Source organism: Triplophysa dalaica, chromosome 19 (genome assembly GCF_015846415.1).
Source record: "Triplophysa dalaica isolate WHDGS20190420 chromosome 19, ASM1584641v1, whole genome shotgun sequence".
In the NCBI taxonomy this organism is placed as follows: domain Eukaryota; kingdom Metazoa; phylum Chordata; class Actinopteri; order Cypriniformes; family Nemacheilidae; genus Triplophysa; species Triplophysa dalaica.
In genome coordinates this window covers 8233408-8249239 of record NC_079560.1, presented here as the reverse complement: position 1 = coordinate 8249239, position 15832 = coordinate 8233408, and the positions used below count along the sequence as shown (strand labels likewise).

Sequence of the window (15832 nt, the reverse complement as noted above, 5' to 3'; positions counted from 1 at the left end):
GAGCCAGCTGAAAGAAATGCAAACAGATGATCACACTGTCCGTTATTTAAACGTTTAGATAAAAAATACTTGATTATTAATTGAAAATGTATTTCATTATATTTAATCAAATTACGTAAACTTCAGAGTTTCACAAAAATTAGGACAAGACAATAAAATAAAGCGGTCGCAAATGATTTTAGATGAATCTAAAGTTGCATTTGACCAGATTTACGTTTCACCAACCTGCTGAATTAACTGGGCGTCGACCAAATCGAATAACCCCTTTGATTCCGCCATACTGTCGTTGAAATTTAATACGTATTTCTATTCTAAGAGACTAGCCAATGTCTATGATCAATAAACATTAATATTTCTATCTAAATGTGTCGTTTGTTACTTTTGTAACACTACTAGCACGACCTTCCTGTTTACAATTTCTTCTTCCTGTGTGTTCTCGTATGTTTTTACTCAGCTAACGTTATAGCGCCCTCTTTTGGACGTGTCCAGTTAATAGTTGTTTCTGCATGGGATGTAAAGCACAATCGTAAAGACTGACTTTAACGTGCCTTATCACCTTTATTTACATTATTATTTCATCATGCATGTATTGTCACAGGCAAAAGTTACAAGCAAGTGTTGTTCTGAACTGTATGCTGATGCTGAATAAGACATGCGCCACAAAATCTAACGTCGTTTTAATGACACGCTCCTACAAACACATATTTACAAACAAACAATTACAGAAAATAGTACAAATATTAATATGGCAGCAAACAATCTGTTTATTTGAGCAGTTAAATACTACAATACAATACAATACAATACATGTCCATTCTGACTTTCTTCAGTTTCTATAATAAAACAATTTTTTAAAGTTGCTTGTTTGTTTAGTCTCGCCGGTCATTTATTTCTACAGTTAGTATCTGTGCACTTCTGATTCAAGTAGCAATTCATCAAATATTTTATTATATGGCCATCATAGATTGCTTGTTCAACTTTCTTTTTCAGACTTCCTGAAAGATCCAAGTTGTTTAGTGTTTACATCTTGAAGCAGTTCAAGCTGACGTTGTGCTCGACGATACAGATACTCAATGTGCATGACATCAGTCTTCTTGATTTGAGCGTTGGCGTGAAATTCATCGCGTATTCTGGGAATAAAACCTGGCTTGTCCTGTGCAGCACGTAGAAACTGACGATAAAGGGACAGGATCTGTTTCTGTAGCTTACTGTGCCGCATCATTGTGTGTGGGATGCTAAAAACACAGCAAGAAAGTGGTCGGACAGTACGCGGACTGTCAAGGCAGATTGACGATGACGTATTCAGCCTGCAATGTTTAAACAGTATGGTCAATACAGTGTTGGAAAATTAAGTGAGCTATTTAATGACTTTAAATTCCGAAAAATGTGATTACAAATGTTGAAAAGCACCAAAACATACACTTTACAGATCTTATTTAACACAAACCTTATCTAACGTTAGTCCTGTTGTATAATCAAAGGTGATAACTCAAACAGCACATAAACAGACAGGAAATGCTTTACCTTGTCAGTTAGTTACACAACTCGACTTCATTGGTTACTGGTAAAACACACATGCTGTGACTGCTGTTTTTAATTGCTAAGTTATAAAACCTTCAGAAAATGAGAGCATAGCTGAAACAACACTGAAAATGTAGATCTGACCTTACGTTTCCTCAATAGCGCCATGACGTTGAGAATTGCGGTAAGTAGAAAATACACTGCCACCTAGTGGCCAGGGTGTATACGGATTTCACTACACCAAGGTATGGATGGTCTTCACAGTTTATTCTTTATTTAGGCATAGATTATAATGTCAAGGTACACAACTCTGTTGAAACTCGATCTGCAAGTGCAAAATATTTACATGACAACATTATAGAATTATATGTGGTTTCACATTTAGCTATTTAAGATTACAGATTGCTATGGCCCAACTGTTTGAGAAAAATATTGCATGATTTAATGCAGTATAAATGAAGTAGATTCAAGTTCGTAGAGCATCATAAACTTCATTTTAAGTGCATAGTGTAAGATCAGTTTACATTCATTCCTGAGCTCTAAACATCTACATTGCATTCTATTGATTTTATTGCGCAATTATTGAATAGAGAAGCACACTTCTGTAAACCTCTTGTTTTGGCACAGATTATATTATTTTGTTAAAGTTGTTATACAGTGCAATAATAGATAGCAAATCTACCCTGAAGGCATAGTACTGATTGACTAACATGACGGAAAATCCAAAGCACATGTCAGGTTATAGGACGGCAGTACAATACTGTACAATACAGTACAGTGTGCATACAATACATTCCTCAGAATAGTCACATATATCAGATATCCAAAAGCAGGGAAGCTGAGGCATAAGATCATCCATTATGCATATGGAGGGCTGTAATGTTATAGCATCCTAGAGCTTAAGATATTCCGCGAGAAAGACCACAAGGATTTTGGTAAGATTCTCCACAGTGTGACTGTGAATCTTGTCCGCCGTGTCTTCCATTGTGTGCATGAAAGAAGGGAAAGGTGTAGCGATCATGTGCAGTACTGGAACTCCTGTGGTAAAAACAACAACAAGAGGCAACGTACATCTAATCAATGTCTTGCAATGACATTCAATGTTGAAGAAAATTGAACAGTATTTTATACAATAAGAAAACAATAGTGCACTACATTTGGGAAGAATCCTACATGGATGCTATGCCTTACCTCTCTGAAGGAAAGGAACATGATCGTCTTCCACCAGCCCCATGTTTACATCCTTCCTGAAATAGCTCTGCTCATTGGGATGGGAGGACAGGAGGCCCAAACTGTGAAGTTTCTTCTCTTAGCACAGAATGTGAAATATAATAAGATGGTCCAAGTGGAGGGTAGAAGCACAAGATGTGCATAAAAAGATAGTCGATAGTTAAAAACTTTTGCAAAGTCAAACATAGTTGTACAGCGCTTTTAAGCCATTAATGATTAACCAGTACTAGTTTTAATGGAAAGTTAAATCAGTGCTACCTGCAGCGATAAGGCGGTCAAACCAGCGAGCCGTGTTCTCAAAATGATTCACAAACAAGGGTTCTGGGGCACCAATAAGGTCCAAAAGAACAAGGAGATCCTGCACATTGAAGTTACAACATGTAAGTCCAATGTATAGAAGAATTCATAGATTTATGTGTGTATAAGTGCAACATACACACACACACAATCGTCCTATCTCACCACAGCATTCAGCAACGTAGTGTGTTCAGAACCTTGAGGGTGAGGAATGCGGGACATCTGATCTGCAAGGTGGCGCGAACCATATAGTGAGTCTGTTGCAGTCCACTGCTCAAAAGCTTCTCCTCCATCAAAAAAGACCAACTGCAAGGTCACCCGAGACATCTTGACAGAGAAAACAATCTGAGATTCTGTTTATAAAGAATTAAGATGTTATAGCCCTGAGCAAATAACTTTTGTAACTTCTGGCTCTTTTCAAGTAAAACAGGAGAACTGACCATATATTCTACATTACAACACTGCAGCTATTCACTACCTGTACAGAGTGACCTCCTCAGAGACATACAGCATTGCACAGTTTGTCTCAGGACATGTTTTAGATTTAATAGCTGGTTCATTTTTTATTAAATGACCCATATAAAGCTGGGCAGTGTTCATCTGAAATAAATATGTTTCATTTTAATGTATGTTCTCAGACTTCCTCCAGTCTTATCACAACCTGTTTCTGCCAGCTCACCATCTGCTTTTGAAATTTGAGGTGTGGGTCCAAAGCCGTGACAAGCTCCAGCATCATAGCACAGGGTACAGCTGAATCACTCGCACCCACAAACACCTTCTGTGGGTCGCCTGGATCTGTAGGTATGGACTTTGAGTCGCAGTGGCACGCCAACAACAATCTGCGAGGAGCTGTTGGGTCTAACACAGCCAGAACATTAGAGAAACTGACAGGGCCACGAGGCGTCACGCCGATGAAGGAATCAACTTCTACAGACCAGCCTGCGGACAATGAATCCAGCTGAGAAAAGATGTGCTAGGATCACAGGAAATCACATTAGAACATGTTTAGCTGATATTTACTTTCAATAAAAATAAGGCTGATGCTTTAAAATCGTTTTTAAATATCTCACTTTTCGGAAAAGCCGGCTCCCACGACTTCCTGGTTGTCGCTCAATAAGAAGGGGCCGCAGAAGAGAGTACCACAGTCTACCCCACCTCACCTGGGACACGAGACGCTTCACCTGAGACACTGTGGGTTTACCTGGCTGGTGACTGAACTAAGGTTAAATTACAGCAGTAGACACATTTTATAAATATGCAGGCAAATGACCTTGTATATCATGAATTAGTAAAACAAATGTATAATATATAAAGACTAAAACATTTTTTTTATACATAAAAAGCTTTCATATATGAGCTTTCCTGTAGCTCAGTGGTATACGCATTGCGTAGGTTGTGGGTTCGATCCCAGGGGATTGCAAACACCTATGTAAAATATATAGGATAATGCAATGTAAGTCGCAAAGCGTCTGCTAAATGTAAATGTAAATATATAAAAGGCAAAATGTCTGCCCTTCTGGGTCTTATTCCAGTAGGATTTAATATGTCCTTGATTCCCATCTACCAGATAACATACCACTAATAGAAAGTAACAATTACCACAAGAGACTATAAGGTTTCCATTAAAAACAATACAATAACCATTTATTCCATTAGCCTAGTTTTTTTATTTTACATCACGGTATATTTTCTTACTTTGTCTTTGAATAGATCAGGAGGTCTGGGAGGTAAGTCCAAATCTATCGTTTGCTGGTTAGATAATAATAACGCAAGGGTTAATGTCGTGGCCACGAGCACGCACACGCACAGCAGCATTAATCTCACTCGGCACATTTGCGGCTGGTCACAGGGTCTGACGGTCCTTGCTTTAAGCTTCATGCTCCTCATGTTGTGTTCCCGAGAGATGCCAAAATGACAACAAAGCCTGCAGGGTAGAGGAACAGGGAATATGCAGGTCAAAATACAACATTTACTTTTTTATAGCGATACAAACTGCGCACTAAGACTCATCCTGAACTTCAGGCATGAAAGGATTGGACCAATTTTGACTGTACGACGCATTCATAAATTTACGTTTCTGTTGTTATTATAATTATTATTAAGTCCTCGAACACGGCCACTTACCTGAAGTCCAGAATGATTGTCGCACCTTAAAAAATCCGAAGCGGTCGCTTGAAACGAACAGCACATAGTGCTGAACGACGAGAGGAGCGAGTCTGGAGGACATTTCATCTCCAACGTCAGTCTGATTCGCCCTTGATTTGCATCTTGGCGATGCTGGTTAAAAATGATCGTGTGTTTTCGGTTATCCAGTCGATGTTTGTCAAGCAGGATAAGGAAGGATGTGCGCAGCTCCCCATCCCACGCCGGACTGGGATAACGTTACCTGCCCTCACTCAATGCAGTCAGTTTCGGCAGTGACATACAGACGTGGCATTTGTGAATATTTATTATGTTGCCCCTTAAAAGTACAAACAAGGAATTTCAAATATGATTGCATACAAAAGGAAATTGCTAATTAAAACATGCCATTATTAAAATTCAGAAAACGTTAGAGTAACGTTATGTTAACAGAGCTGTATCGATCAAAGAATCCATTCAATCGTCATACATTCGCGGTCTTATTTATTTTTTCAAAATGCATGATTGGATATCCTTCACGTCTGTCAGTAGGTTTTGCAGATATTTGACCAATGAAAAGTATTTACGTGAGTTTGTGACTCAACCTCGTAACTCCATTGGGTCCTCAAACTGTCGGTAAAACAACTCCACCCCCACGGATCTTCAGTTTAAAACGAAGGCGCCTAAACGTTACTATCAAGCGAACCTCTCTGAAGAAGATCTCGAGTTAAAATCTTGGATTTCATACCGTAGATACACAGTGGAAATCCGGTATGAGGTTGTCGTCATTCATGCACGTTATAATTAATAAACTATATTTTAACAACTCATCTTTTTGTGGGATTCTGTATGTCTTTTTGTCAAAGCCCAGCGCGTTTACTTTTAGCAATCGCTTTTTATCCAACGCGACTGACAAAAGCGAGAAATTCAATCAAATAAAGTTTTCATTCATCACGTTCCCGTCAAGTGTTCATGGTTGTGTAAATTCTCCAGCAAGGCAAGTGTATGCGATTGAACAACGTTACCTTTGGCTTACACGTAGCACTGATAGATGAATTAATACTAAACTTCAATTTTAGGAAAATCATACAATGTTCACAAGAAAGGGCCAAGCAACAACATGGTAACCACATAACCAATAAATTCATGAGTTCTGTGTGAACTGGGGAAAGGCGCACTGAGAGCCAATCAGTGCGGGTGCTGAAGCTGATTGGCTCTGTTCGTCCAATCACAACTCAGAAGCTGTGCGCTTCTGGAGATTTAATTACAGTATCATCACGTCTACAGAAAACTGTACAATAAGTAACGAGAACGAATAATTAATCAGGTAAGTGATCTACAAACGCAGTACAAAAGGTTTATCAATTAACAAAGAACTTTGCAAAGATCTCAAAAGTTTAACGTCAGATCAAGAGTATAATTCTTATTTACTGTAGCTGTCAAACATGAACTTGGAATATCTTTCAATATTATAATCATTGATTTTTTTCTAACATAGTGTCATGACTGTATGAAACTTTTTTAAACAAAACTATGAAACTATTTGTGAGCGCAGAAGACCCTAATCAACATGTTTCAATGCTTTGACCTTTTCCAGAGTCACATTTAAAGTCTGAAGAGCCACCTTCCACAACACTGCCTATGTGAAATCAGTATGAAAGGTCTGTTTTAGATGCGTTTGTTTTGAACAGCAGAATCCATGTGATATAAACTGAAGGCTAAGCTTTTATATTCTATGTTGGTCTAGATTCCGAGTGGGACACCGAGATGCCAGAGTGTAATACACCAACACAGTTCCTTAAAGTCAAGCGCAAGCACACCTATAGTCGTCTAAACAAAACTACAGGTGATGCTTTAAAACACAAATGCTCTATTATAAATCTTGTGTTAAGTTTTCTGCATAAAATTCCTCAGATATGTCATTAAAGTTGCACTAAATACGTTTATAAACAGCATGGCTAAATGACAAAAAGAGGAACACTCAGAACAGCAACTTTCACGCATTTTTCATAAATGCTGCTGAGGAGCCAGAAAAAAATTCAGAAAATAAAAAGATGTTGCCTATTGAGGACAGTGAACCATCGCAAGGATCTCTAGACTCCAGCTCCACAACTACCTCTTTCAACACAGGTAAAGCATGTTTTTGAGAAGCAAAATAATAATAGTTACGCCATTCAAGTTACTGTGAGTTAAAGAAAACTGGATATTTGTGATCAGGGAGCTCTGTGGAAGATGAATCTCCCTGCAGTGTTTGTGAAGATCAAAAAGGAAATGAGGATGGAAGTCCACCCTCATCAGGGTTTGTGTATTTGACTGTAAACGCATCATGGTTCTTTTATTGGCATTACAGTAAGAGTAGGAAAAGCATTTATTTGTTTGGAGCAATTTTATTCAGACGTTTATCATATGATTTAACATAACCCGTCTGTTTTGGCTCCTGATGGGATCTTTCAATCGACTTTTTTAAGGACCCTTTTAAGAGACCCCATGCTTGGAGCCTTTCCCGCAGCATGGAAGAAGCGGGTGTCGATCCGCCCCATGCCACCGGAAACACCAACGCTGCCTCGGCACCCACTTGTGCGGAAAGCCGACACCCTGATCCTCAGCCCATCTCTGCTCACATTGCCATCTCAGGGCCTGAACCATCCGTTCCTTCCTGAAGATCGAGAGACTCTACAAAGTAAAGATTCAAAGGCCAACACAAATAAGATATGAATTTAGATTAGTTGCGAACTGAATATAGGATAATAAATGATTATTAGGCTTTAAAAATGTTCACATAATAGCAGAGGAACACAGAAAGTTGCTTTAATCTAAATGTGCATATCAATGACAGTATGAAATCACAAACAAGACAGCTTTGCTGTAATGCTGACCGTGCATTATATTTTCACCACAACAGCATTATTTGAGGACGTGTGGGTCACCCCGGAATCTAACACCTTGAAAACACTCAGGTTGCCATGCAGAATTGCAACTGAATCAGTAAGCTAAACTTTGAGATATTTTATTCCCTGATTATAAAGTAGGATCCAAAAGTCTAAGTATAAACTGTATATAAACATTTGAACAATGGTAAACAATAGAAATTACATAACAAGCCATTATTAAGATTTCTATAGCAAACAGCAAATTTGTGATAGTGATTGTGCTACTTCCAAAATCTAAAATGTTATTGTTCCACTAAGACACACAAGATGCTCAAGCTTGGAACATTCAAAGATCATTGTGAGACAACATCATCAGATCAGCAGGTTTGTATAAACCTCTGGAGTCCATGCCAGCTCAAGTGCAGGCTAAAGCAAAAATATCCACTCTACTTTTAAGCCATTTTTTATGACAATACAATAAAAGAAAAATATTTATGTAATAAAAGTTCATTCAATTAGAAAAATGCAAAATACTTTTGGACCATACTGTATCTTAATTCAAAGAGAAATTGTTATAGAGTGAGCCTCCGATTCATGTTATCTTTTCTGAATTTTACTTGTGAAGAGTGCAGGCAGTGGCTGTCAGTACTCAGAAAGTAAGGAAGGGAATAAAGCCTCAACCCCAGAACAATTTGTTCCTTTGAAGAAAGAAAGAAAAGCCCATGCTCGAAGACGAACTGAAGGAAGAGGGCGTGTTGAAATCCAAGTCCCGAGCTCCAAGAAGAAATGTGTGAATGGATTTATTATGTTCTGCCGGATGAACAGAAAAGTGTATCTCAGGTGTGCATTTGATCTAATTTACTGTCATAATACAGGTACCATAAGACCTTTTTATATTTATTCGATGTTGAATGTAAAGTGTCATTTTTACCCAAAATAGTCCCACCCCGAACTCCAAAAGGGAAAGTATATCCTAACTTACAGTGTTGACATTATTTTGGAACAGATCCCATCCTGGAACACCTTCAACCACAGTCACCAAAGAGTTAGCCAATCTATGGCATGTGATGCCCAAGCAGGAGAAAAGACTGTACTGGTAGATACTCTATGTTCTCCGAATCATTAATAGGCTCTGATGTAATGTAATATTAAACAAACCTCTCTCTTTTTTGTTTTTAGCCTGAAAGCTTGGAAGTTCAGCTGTCAAAACAACCGAAATGTCCGTGTTTCAGTACAGGAGCAGAAATGGAGGTAGCCGACCCCAGTCCACTACACAGGTTACTGGCTCACAGAGACCTTTATTGTGGTATCAAACGACGGCCCTCACAATTAATTTAGCTATGCAAACATACATTTGATATGCGTTTTATTGATTTTTTATACCCAAACTATACGTCATTTCAGGGAAATTTGTTGTATGTAGTTAAATGTTTCATTTATAATAATCACTGTTGTGATTTTTGTGACACAATTAATCCTGTCGTTTTATACAGCATTCTACAATTACAAATGTATTGTGTTTTTACAGTTTTTATATTGTTCTACTGTAATTATCACAGAACATATTTATATTTTTAGTGTTTTTAATGCGGTTTTTCATCATTCATTCATCATTCACATTTCCCAAAGTTTCATTGTGACGTTACATTTTTTGATAAAAAAAGTTACTTTAATTATTTATAATACAAGAATATGGTTAACTATGTATCTATGTTTATTTATATATTTATTATAATGTTTTATATCATTTTATAGTCTAATTATTCAATAAAAAAATAGATATAACCTGTTTTCTAACAGAGTTGCCAACCCCGTTCCGGTTTGTACATGCTATGCTCTTTAATCTTGATTAAAACTTGTTTGTTGTGACATCACAATTACACTGCATATGTTTACATATTTGGATTTGTAGTCTTGTAGTCCTCCAGCTCAGGATTTAAAATGTTGCTGATCTTGTGTAGTTGTTCAACCGCACAGAGGGACTCCTCTTTCAGATGCTGGTTGCTAATACGAAGCTTAAGCACTTCTGCCAGCAGAGCCACCTTGTCCCTCTTCTCCTGAGGACAGAAGGACAGCATGATAATTAACCTTTTTTGTCCTCCTCTGTCAGATGGTATGAGCATGCTTGTCCTCTATCAGCGGACATTCTCATTGTTTAACTGCTAAATTTATCTCACCTTCAGTAGATCACTGCTCAGTCTCTTAAGCATCGCTTCCAGATGAGACAGTTGGTCGGGAAAGTCAATGAAAACATCACTGTTAAAAATATCCAGTGCATTAATTGCATGGAAATTATGTAATGCAATTTAGAATTAGCTATAACAGTAATTTTCTCTTAACTTAAAGAAGCACAACAATCTTGCATCACTTGTCAATGATTAACAGAAAGAAAGAAAAAATCAGCTTACTCTGCATCTTCTCTGGTGTAATGGGCATTGGAATGATGGGACTTGTAAGTCCCTTGGGATGGTGTTTCTGGCCTGCTTGATAGAGGACTCATTTCTGACAGAAGGATTGCCATCCTTTGTGCTGTACAAAAATATATTGTTTTCAATATTGTATTTCAATTCAAGTTTATTTATATAGCGCTTTACACAATGTGCATTGTTCCAAAGCAGCTTTACAGGGGCAAACAGGAAAAACAGAAAAGGTAAAACACAGCACAGTGCATGGTGTTTATAGAACGAGCAAGATCATTCTAATAAATAATATCTAATTAATAAATAAATGCAGTCTCCCGGTGAGCAAGCCAACACTGCACTGCTGTGGCAAGGACACCAAACTCCAATGATTGATTAATGGAGAAAAAGTTTGTGATGTAAGTTTAGCATTAAATACCAAGTGTAACTTCAGCATTAATGTGACAAGTATTCCTTTTTTGCTCTTGGTTGGGGATGTTTTTGAATACACATACAACTTACAGTGGACCCAAATATCACCGTACAGTTTAAATTAGAGTGTATCACTGCATTATATTGCAAAAAATAAAACATTTAGGATTTCGTAATAATTTGTATAAAGATTTCACCAAAGCAGTTTAGTTTTAAATTATAAAACAACTCATATGTGCTAAAAGTTAATATAAAACATATTTTGGAAACTGGTTGTCAAATGGATCATGTCCATCTATTGCAATGAAATACATACATTTGTTAGTGTTGTGTATGTGCTCGATCATGAACCTTTCCTTCTTTACTTACTCTCATAAGCTTGGGCTGCTTGAACAAGACTTTCCCAGTCAAGATGACAGGCAGTATTTGGCAGGGGCATGAGTTCAGAATACTGGTCTTGGTCCTTTTCCCAGTTGTCTGTTTCAGCCTGCTCAGGCATTGGCCAGCATTCTAATTATAAAAACAACTAGTAAATGTCCTTTACCCATTTAATGCTAGCTAATGAACTATTTATACCATGGCCAGAATATAAAACAACACAATATTTAAGGCATGTTTATGCTTTAAGGATATATACTTAAATAAAAATTTTTGGTAAGCTATTCATTTAATGCTCCACAACAGAAACAAATAATGCTTGCCTGTGGGACGCGTTTGCATGGAGAGATGGCTGGGTGTGAGTGCTGGGGAATGACTGGATGACAAAGGACTCACGCAAAGCTCCGCCTCTTTTTGTTGAAGAGGTGACTAGAAAGAGACAGTCAACACAACACTGCATGATAGCAACACTGCCCACCAATTCTCAGCAAAACAAAACAGCTTTTTCACATTATTGTCCTAGTCTGTCATGTTGTTTACTGCAGAGTGTTAAATGAACACATACTGAATCATCCCGAGGGTCGTCCTCTGTGTCATCCATCACAATGAGTTTTTTCAAGTCTTCCACAACTGTGCTCTTGCGAACGGCCCGTGGGGAACACGCCACTCGCAGTGATGCCACAATTCGAGGCTGACCAAACACATTCTTTGAATTCGTGGCCACCTGACTAAAAAATGAGCAGAGCAACACAAACTCTTAAAGCCATTCCTGAGTAATGGATTTCGCAGAGATGATTATTTACGATAACATTTGAAAGCATTTAAAATGTGTATTTATATTTCAAGTGTTGGCAACTGCTCACCTTACATTTATGTACCCATTTCTAACATCACTATGTTCTTGATGTAGTGTTGAAATTTCTTTTTGGCGGTCTGGTAGATTTAAGCTGCCGTGAGGTTGGCAGGGCTCGGGCTGGTCGGGGTCACCCTGACTGTCAACACTCATGCTAAATCTCTCCTGAATCGCATTTTCACTAAGCGTTGCAGACTGGCGTTCAGGGAACAGATGGGTGTTAATAGAAAGACGATCCTTGAGAGACAATAAATCCTGATATCGACCGGGGGATGATGGTTGACTGCGACTCCACACAAATGGATCATTTCCAAAATGTTTAATATTGGGCTCCTGTAGATTGGAAAAACTCTGGTCCTCGTTCTTGGCGTGATGATCCTCTCTTTGCTGTTGGCTGACATCCTTCTTGCTGGGTTTATTTGAGTTTGGTGATGTTTGAGATATTACAGCTCTCATCAGAGGAGGCGTTTCTACCACAGACGTTTTAACCTTTTGCGGTTTTCTAACAGAAACAAAACACAAAAACCATAGACATACAAATAATGTAGACACGCACACGCACATGAACACATAAGCAGTGCACACGTTGCAAAAAGATACACACTGCGGACACAAAGTAAGACCCATGTTTCATTCCATTTCAGAAAATCCATGCCATTTTTCAATTGTTAGGATCCTTTTTCTGTGTCATTTCTAGAAATGTTAGTAACCAGAGCATCAGTGACAGACACAGACTGACTGGAAAGTGTTGTTCAAATTTCTTTAGTTAACTGGTCATGGAACAACTCAGTGATGAGAATGTCCTACTTTTTAATAAACGTCCCACCCCTCCCCGTGGGATCCCAGAGGAAGGAGGGGTCTTTGTATTAATAGTGCAGATACTGTGAGGCACAAGAATACTGAGAGTCCATTCATACTAGAATACACATATACTTGCAATCCCAAAATATTTACAGTGAATTTGAAATAAACCTTTTATTTTTCCAAATATTCCCTGGAATCAAATAAAATGTTCATTAATATACATGAGCGTAGAAAATTATTTGCACTGTTGCTCCTCTGGAACCATTTTTACACAGCTTACCTGAGTTTAAGAAGACCAGTCTTGGAGCATGGAAGGGGCAACGTGTGAGCACTGAATTCTTTCATGTTGCTTGTTGAAGATCCTCTTAAAGCATTTTTTGTGGATTGTGTGGCATCACAGTGTTTGGAGCGTGGGGTTTTTGGACTGTGGAATCCAGGTTGTGTCAGTGGGTGCAGTTTAGGACTGCTCCTGGGAGACACAGCGATGTTTTGGGCATCCAACCAAATGTCCTTGGTGTAGGGTGAAAATGCACTTGATTCTCTATTTGGCTGGAGAAAATGTGCCTATATGAGACAAAAATGTGACACTGTGAAATCCGACTGAAAGAGATAATCTATGTTTATACATGCAGGTTTGTGTATTTGAAATGATTAATAATATGTCAGATTTCAAGATGCGGGATGCTCGTTTGTTTTTAATACTGAAGAAAATGGTTTTATTGACATTACGTTTTGTTGTTTTGCACAAAATACTGAAAGTTGGCATCCTAAACATTCATTTCAATCTTTGACATGGCCTTATTCTGTCAAAAAATGTAAGATATCAAGATCATATTTTGACAGAATGTTTTATATAATTATATATAGAAAGCAGTGAATCACAAACATTCACTTGAGCTGGGTTTTCACAGGCAGTGTCACAATAATATAAATGTCCTTTATACAGTATACTTAAATACCATAGATGCACAGATATCGCCTTTCATATGCATAAGTAGCTGTTATTCTCTGAAAAATCATATGTAGAACACTAACTCACTCTTGGCAAGCTGTTGTAAGATAAGTTCCCTCGAGACTGCAGACTTTCCCTCTGGCCTCGTCTTTCGGTGCCAAGTAGAGAGCCTGTGGCTGTGACCATATGCCACTCTCCTTTCGAATAAAAGAAGATTAAAGCAGTCATGTACAGTATTTATCAACATTTTGTGTCATATCACTGACAGAAAAACAAAGCTTGCCTTCAGACCTGTACTGTTGTTTGTTCTTGAGGAGTTTAGTCTTGTGTATTCTACTTGCTCATTTGAAGTCCGGTCTAAGTTGTTGTGGTTGTCTTGAATGTGTGAATTACATTGTGACTGATCATAAAAACTGATAAAAGATAACAAAAGTTATTTTGTTATAAAGTTTAGTTATAATTGGTAATATGGTTACATCTCACCTCATACTGCTGGTGTACTTGAAATCAGACCTGGCAAAGTGTATAGGTGGTGTCTTTGGAGGACTCGTAGACATCGAGTAATTCAGGTCCCAGAACGAAGCAGACATCTTGGACTCCTTATGAAAAAGACAGTACGCAAGATGAATTTAAGAATTCATCCTGATGTGTTCAAGTCATTTGTGGAGTGATCCAAATGATGGCACAGACAGCTCCAATTCGCCAGAGCAGGCGGAGAGAGAGCAGAGGAGGATCTGTGTGGGCTTCACAGCAGCTGAATGAACAGAGGATGGGATTGTGTCGTCTGGTCTGGTGGCTGTTGTTAGTGCTGTGCTTGTTTGCTCCAGGCAACATAATGCTGTTGTGTGCCTCACAATAAGTGAAAGTACTTAAAAAATATAACATTAACACTAAGTATGCAGATCCCAGTATATTTTGGTCCTTAGATTTTTAAAAATAAAATTTAGCCAAAATTGTTGTTTGTGGCAGACAATTCTTTAGCATTAGCCTGAGATTTCGATTTTAAAAAAAGAAAGATTAAACATTATTTGATGCACAATGCATTAGCTAACAATGAACGTACTTCTACAGCTTTTATCAATCTAGTTCTTGTAAATTTCAGCTTTACTTAAACATTTTTATTTTCAAAAGGTGTAGCTGTTAACATTTCTTAAAGGTGCTTTGTGTAATTTTTTTGTAGGATCTATTGACAGAAATGCATTATAATATACATAACTATGTCTTCAGAGGTGTATAAAGACTTTGCTGTAGTTTTGCAGCAGGTTTGAAAGTAACTTTCTGTAGATTTAATAACTACATAATGCTACTTTCCTATTAGTACTTTTCAATTTGAGTTAAACTTTACTTTAATCAAGATTAAAAAACTTTTGAGATAAAAAATGAGCAAGAAGAGACTGGTTTTATTACTGGCTTTAGCACAACAACACAGCAAAAAAAAAAATGACATTCTCATTTTTGTCTTGTTTTCTAGTAAAAAAAATAATAATACAAGAAGAAGGCAAGTTTATGTTTAAAACAAAATTGTAAATTAAATCTACAGTAACTTGCTGAAAAACTACAGCAAAGTTTTACAGTAATGAAGCGTTATTTACATTTACATTTTTTTGGATACATTTACTTTTATCCAAAGCGACTTACAGTGCACTTATTACAGGGACAATCCCCCTGGAGCAACATGGAGTAAAGTGTCTTGCTCAAGGACACACTGGTGGTGGCTGCTGGGATAGAACCAGCAACCTTTGATTTACCAGTTCAGTGGTTTAACCCACTAGACCACCATCTCCATCATGTTAAGATTACCTTAGAATAAGTAATTTCTATCTACATACATCACGGGTCCCCTTACATGGAATTCACTATGTTGTTTGACCTTGTTTCTACAGTAGCCCTAAATGGACAATCTGCTCTACACAGCACGTTTCGTAAATATGTCTCTTCGGCAAAGAAGCGATAACGGTGATGACATCTTAGTCCT

The 15832-nt window shown here is 37.8% G+C and overlaps 3 protein-coding genes across 6 annotated transcripts; 1 reads left to right on the top strand and 2 right to left on the bottom strand.

The window, feature by feature from the left end:
• Positions 1-1784: 1784 nt before the first annotated feature.
• On the bottom strand, positions 1785-5640 carry qpctlb (glutaminyl-peptide cyclotransferase-like b). 2 transcript variants are annotated; one of them, XM_056731217.1, is made up of 8 exons: positions 5173-5639; positions 4744-4972; positions 4119-4265; positions 3728-4021; positions 3214-3375; positions 3010-3109; positions 2713-2829; positions 1785-2559 (listed from the first exon to the last, which is right to left on the bottom strand). In XM_056731217.1, the coding sequence occupies exons 2-8, from the start codon at positions 4933-4935 to the stop codon at positions 2414-2416; spliced, it is 1158 nt and encodes a 385-aa protein (XP_056587195.1). In that variant the 5' UTR covers positions 4936-4972; positions 5173-5639; the 3' UTR covers positions 1785-2413. The 2 variants fall into 2 exon arrangements, 1 of the variants encoding a protein (XP_056587195.1); XR_008904699.1 differs by having other exon boundaries at positions 2425-2559; positions 2713-2824; positions 5173-5640.
• A 751-nt stretch (positions 5641-6391) lies between these two features.
• On the top strand, positions 6392-9569 carry LOC130407433 (meiosis initiator protein-like). 2 transcript variants are annotated; one of them, XM_056730251.1, is made up of 11 exons: positions 6392-6496; positions 6767-6830; positions 6917-7015; positions 7123-7299; positions 7387-7468; positions 7638-7849; positions 8072-8154; positions 8358-8423; positions 8665-8879; positions 9046-9135; positions 9219-9569. In XM_056730251.1, exons 2-11 carry the CDS (start codon positions 6824-6826, stop codon positions 9292-9294), a joined length of 1107 nt encoding a protein of 368 aa, XP_056586229.1. In that variant the 5' UTR covers positions 6392-6496; positions 6767-6823; the 3' UTR covers positions 9295-9569. The 2 variants fall into 2 exon arrangements, with proteins under 2 accessions (XP_056586229.1, XP_056586230.1); XM_056730252.1 differs by lacking the exon at positions 8358-8423.
• Positions 7728-14646, bottom strand: LOC130407432 (uncharacterized). 2 transcript variants are annotated; one of them, XM_056730249.1, is made up of 12 exons: positions 14341-14646; positions 14149-14270; positions 13945-14054; positions 13186-13469; positions 12112-12603; positions 11814-11976; positions 11572-11677; positions 11240-11380; positions 10448-10568; positions 10217-10295; positions 9936-10096; positions 7728-7842 (listed from the first exon to the last, which is right to left on the bottom strand). In XM_056730249.1, the coding sequence occupies exons 1-12, from the start codon at positions 14445-14447 to the stop codon at positions 7800-7802; spliced, it is 1929 nt and encodes a 642-aa protein (XP_056586227.1). In that variant the 5' UTR covers positions 14448-14646; the 3' UTR covers positions 7728-7799. The 2 variants fall into 2 exon arrangements, with proteins under 2 accessions (XP_056586227.1, XP_056586228.1); XM_056730250.1 differs by having other exon boundaries at positions 14149-14257; positions 14341-14450.
• Positions 14647-15832: the final 1186 nt, after the last annotated feature.

Bases quoted from the DNA above. Each gene is read 5' to 3' on its own strand.
- LOC130407433 (XM_056730251.1), top strand. The intron at 7,850-8,071 runs GTAAAGATTCAA...TCACCACAACAG, and splicing joins AGATCGAGAGACTCTACAAA to CATTATTTGAGGACGTGTGG. The intron at 8,155-8,357 runs GTAAGCTAAACT...TGTTCCACTAAG, and splicing joins GCAGAATTGCAACTGAATCA to ACACACAAGATGCTCAAGCT.
- qpctlb (XM_056731217.1), bottom strand. From the start codon at position 4,935: ATGAGGAGCATGAAGCTTAAAGCAAGGACCGTCAGACCCTGTGACCAG. The intron at 4,266-4,743 runs GTAAGAAAATAT...ATTTAACCTTAG, and splicing joins CTGATCTATTCAAAGACAAA to TTCAGTCACCAGCCAGGTAA. The intron at 3,110-3,213 runs GTGAGATAGGAC...TTCAATGTGCAG, and splicing joins CTACGTTGCTGAATGCTGTG to GATCTCCTTGTTCTTTTGGA.
- LOC130407432 (XM_056730249.1), bottom strand. From the start codon at position 14,447: ATGTCTGCTTCGTTCTGGGACCTGAATTACTCGATGTCTACGAGTCCT. The intron at 14,055-14,148 runs GTCTGAAGGCAA...TTTATTCGAAAG, and splicing joins AAGAACAAACAACAGTACAG to GAGAGTGGCATATGGTCACA. The intron at 12,604-13,185 runs GTAAGCTGTGTA...TGTTTCTGTTAG, and splicing joins ACTGGTCTTCTTAAACTCAG to AAAACCGCAAAAGGTTAAAA.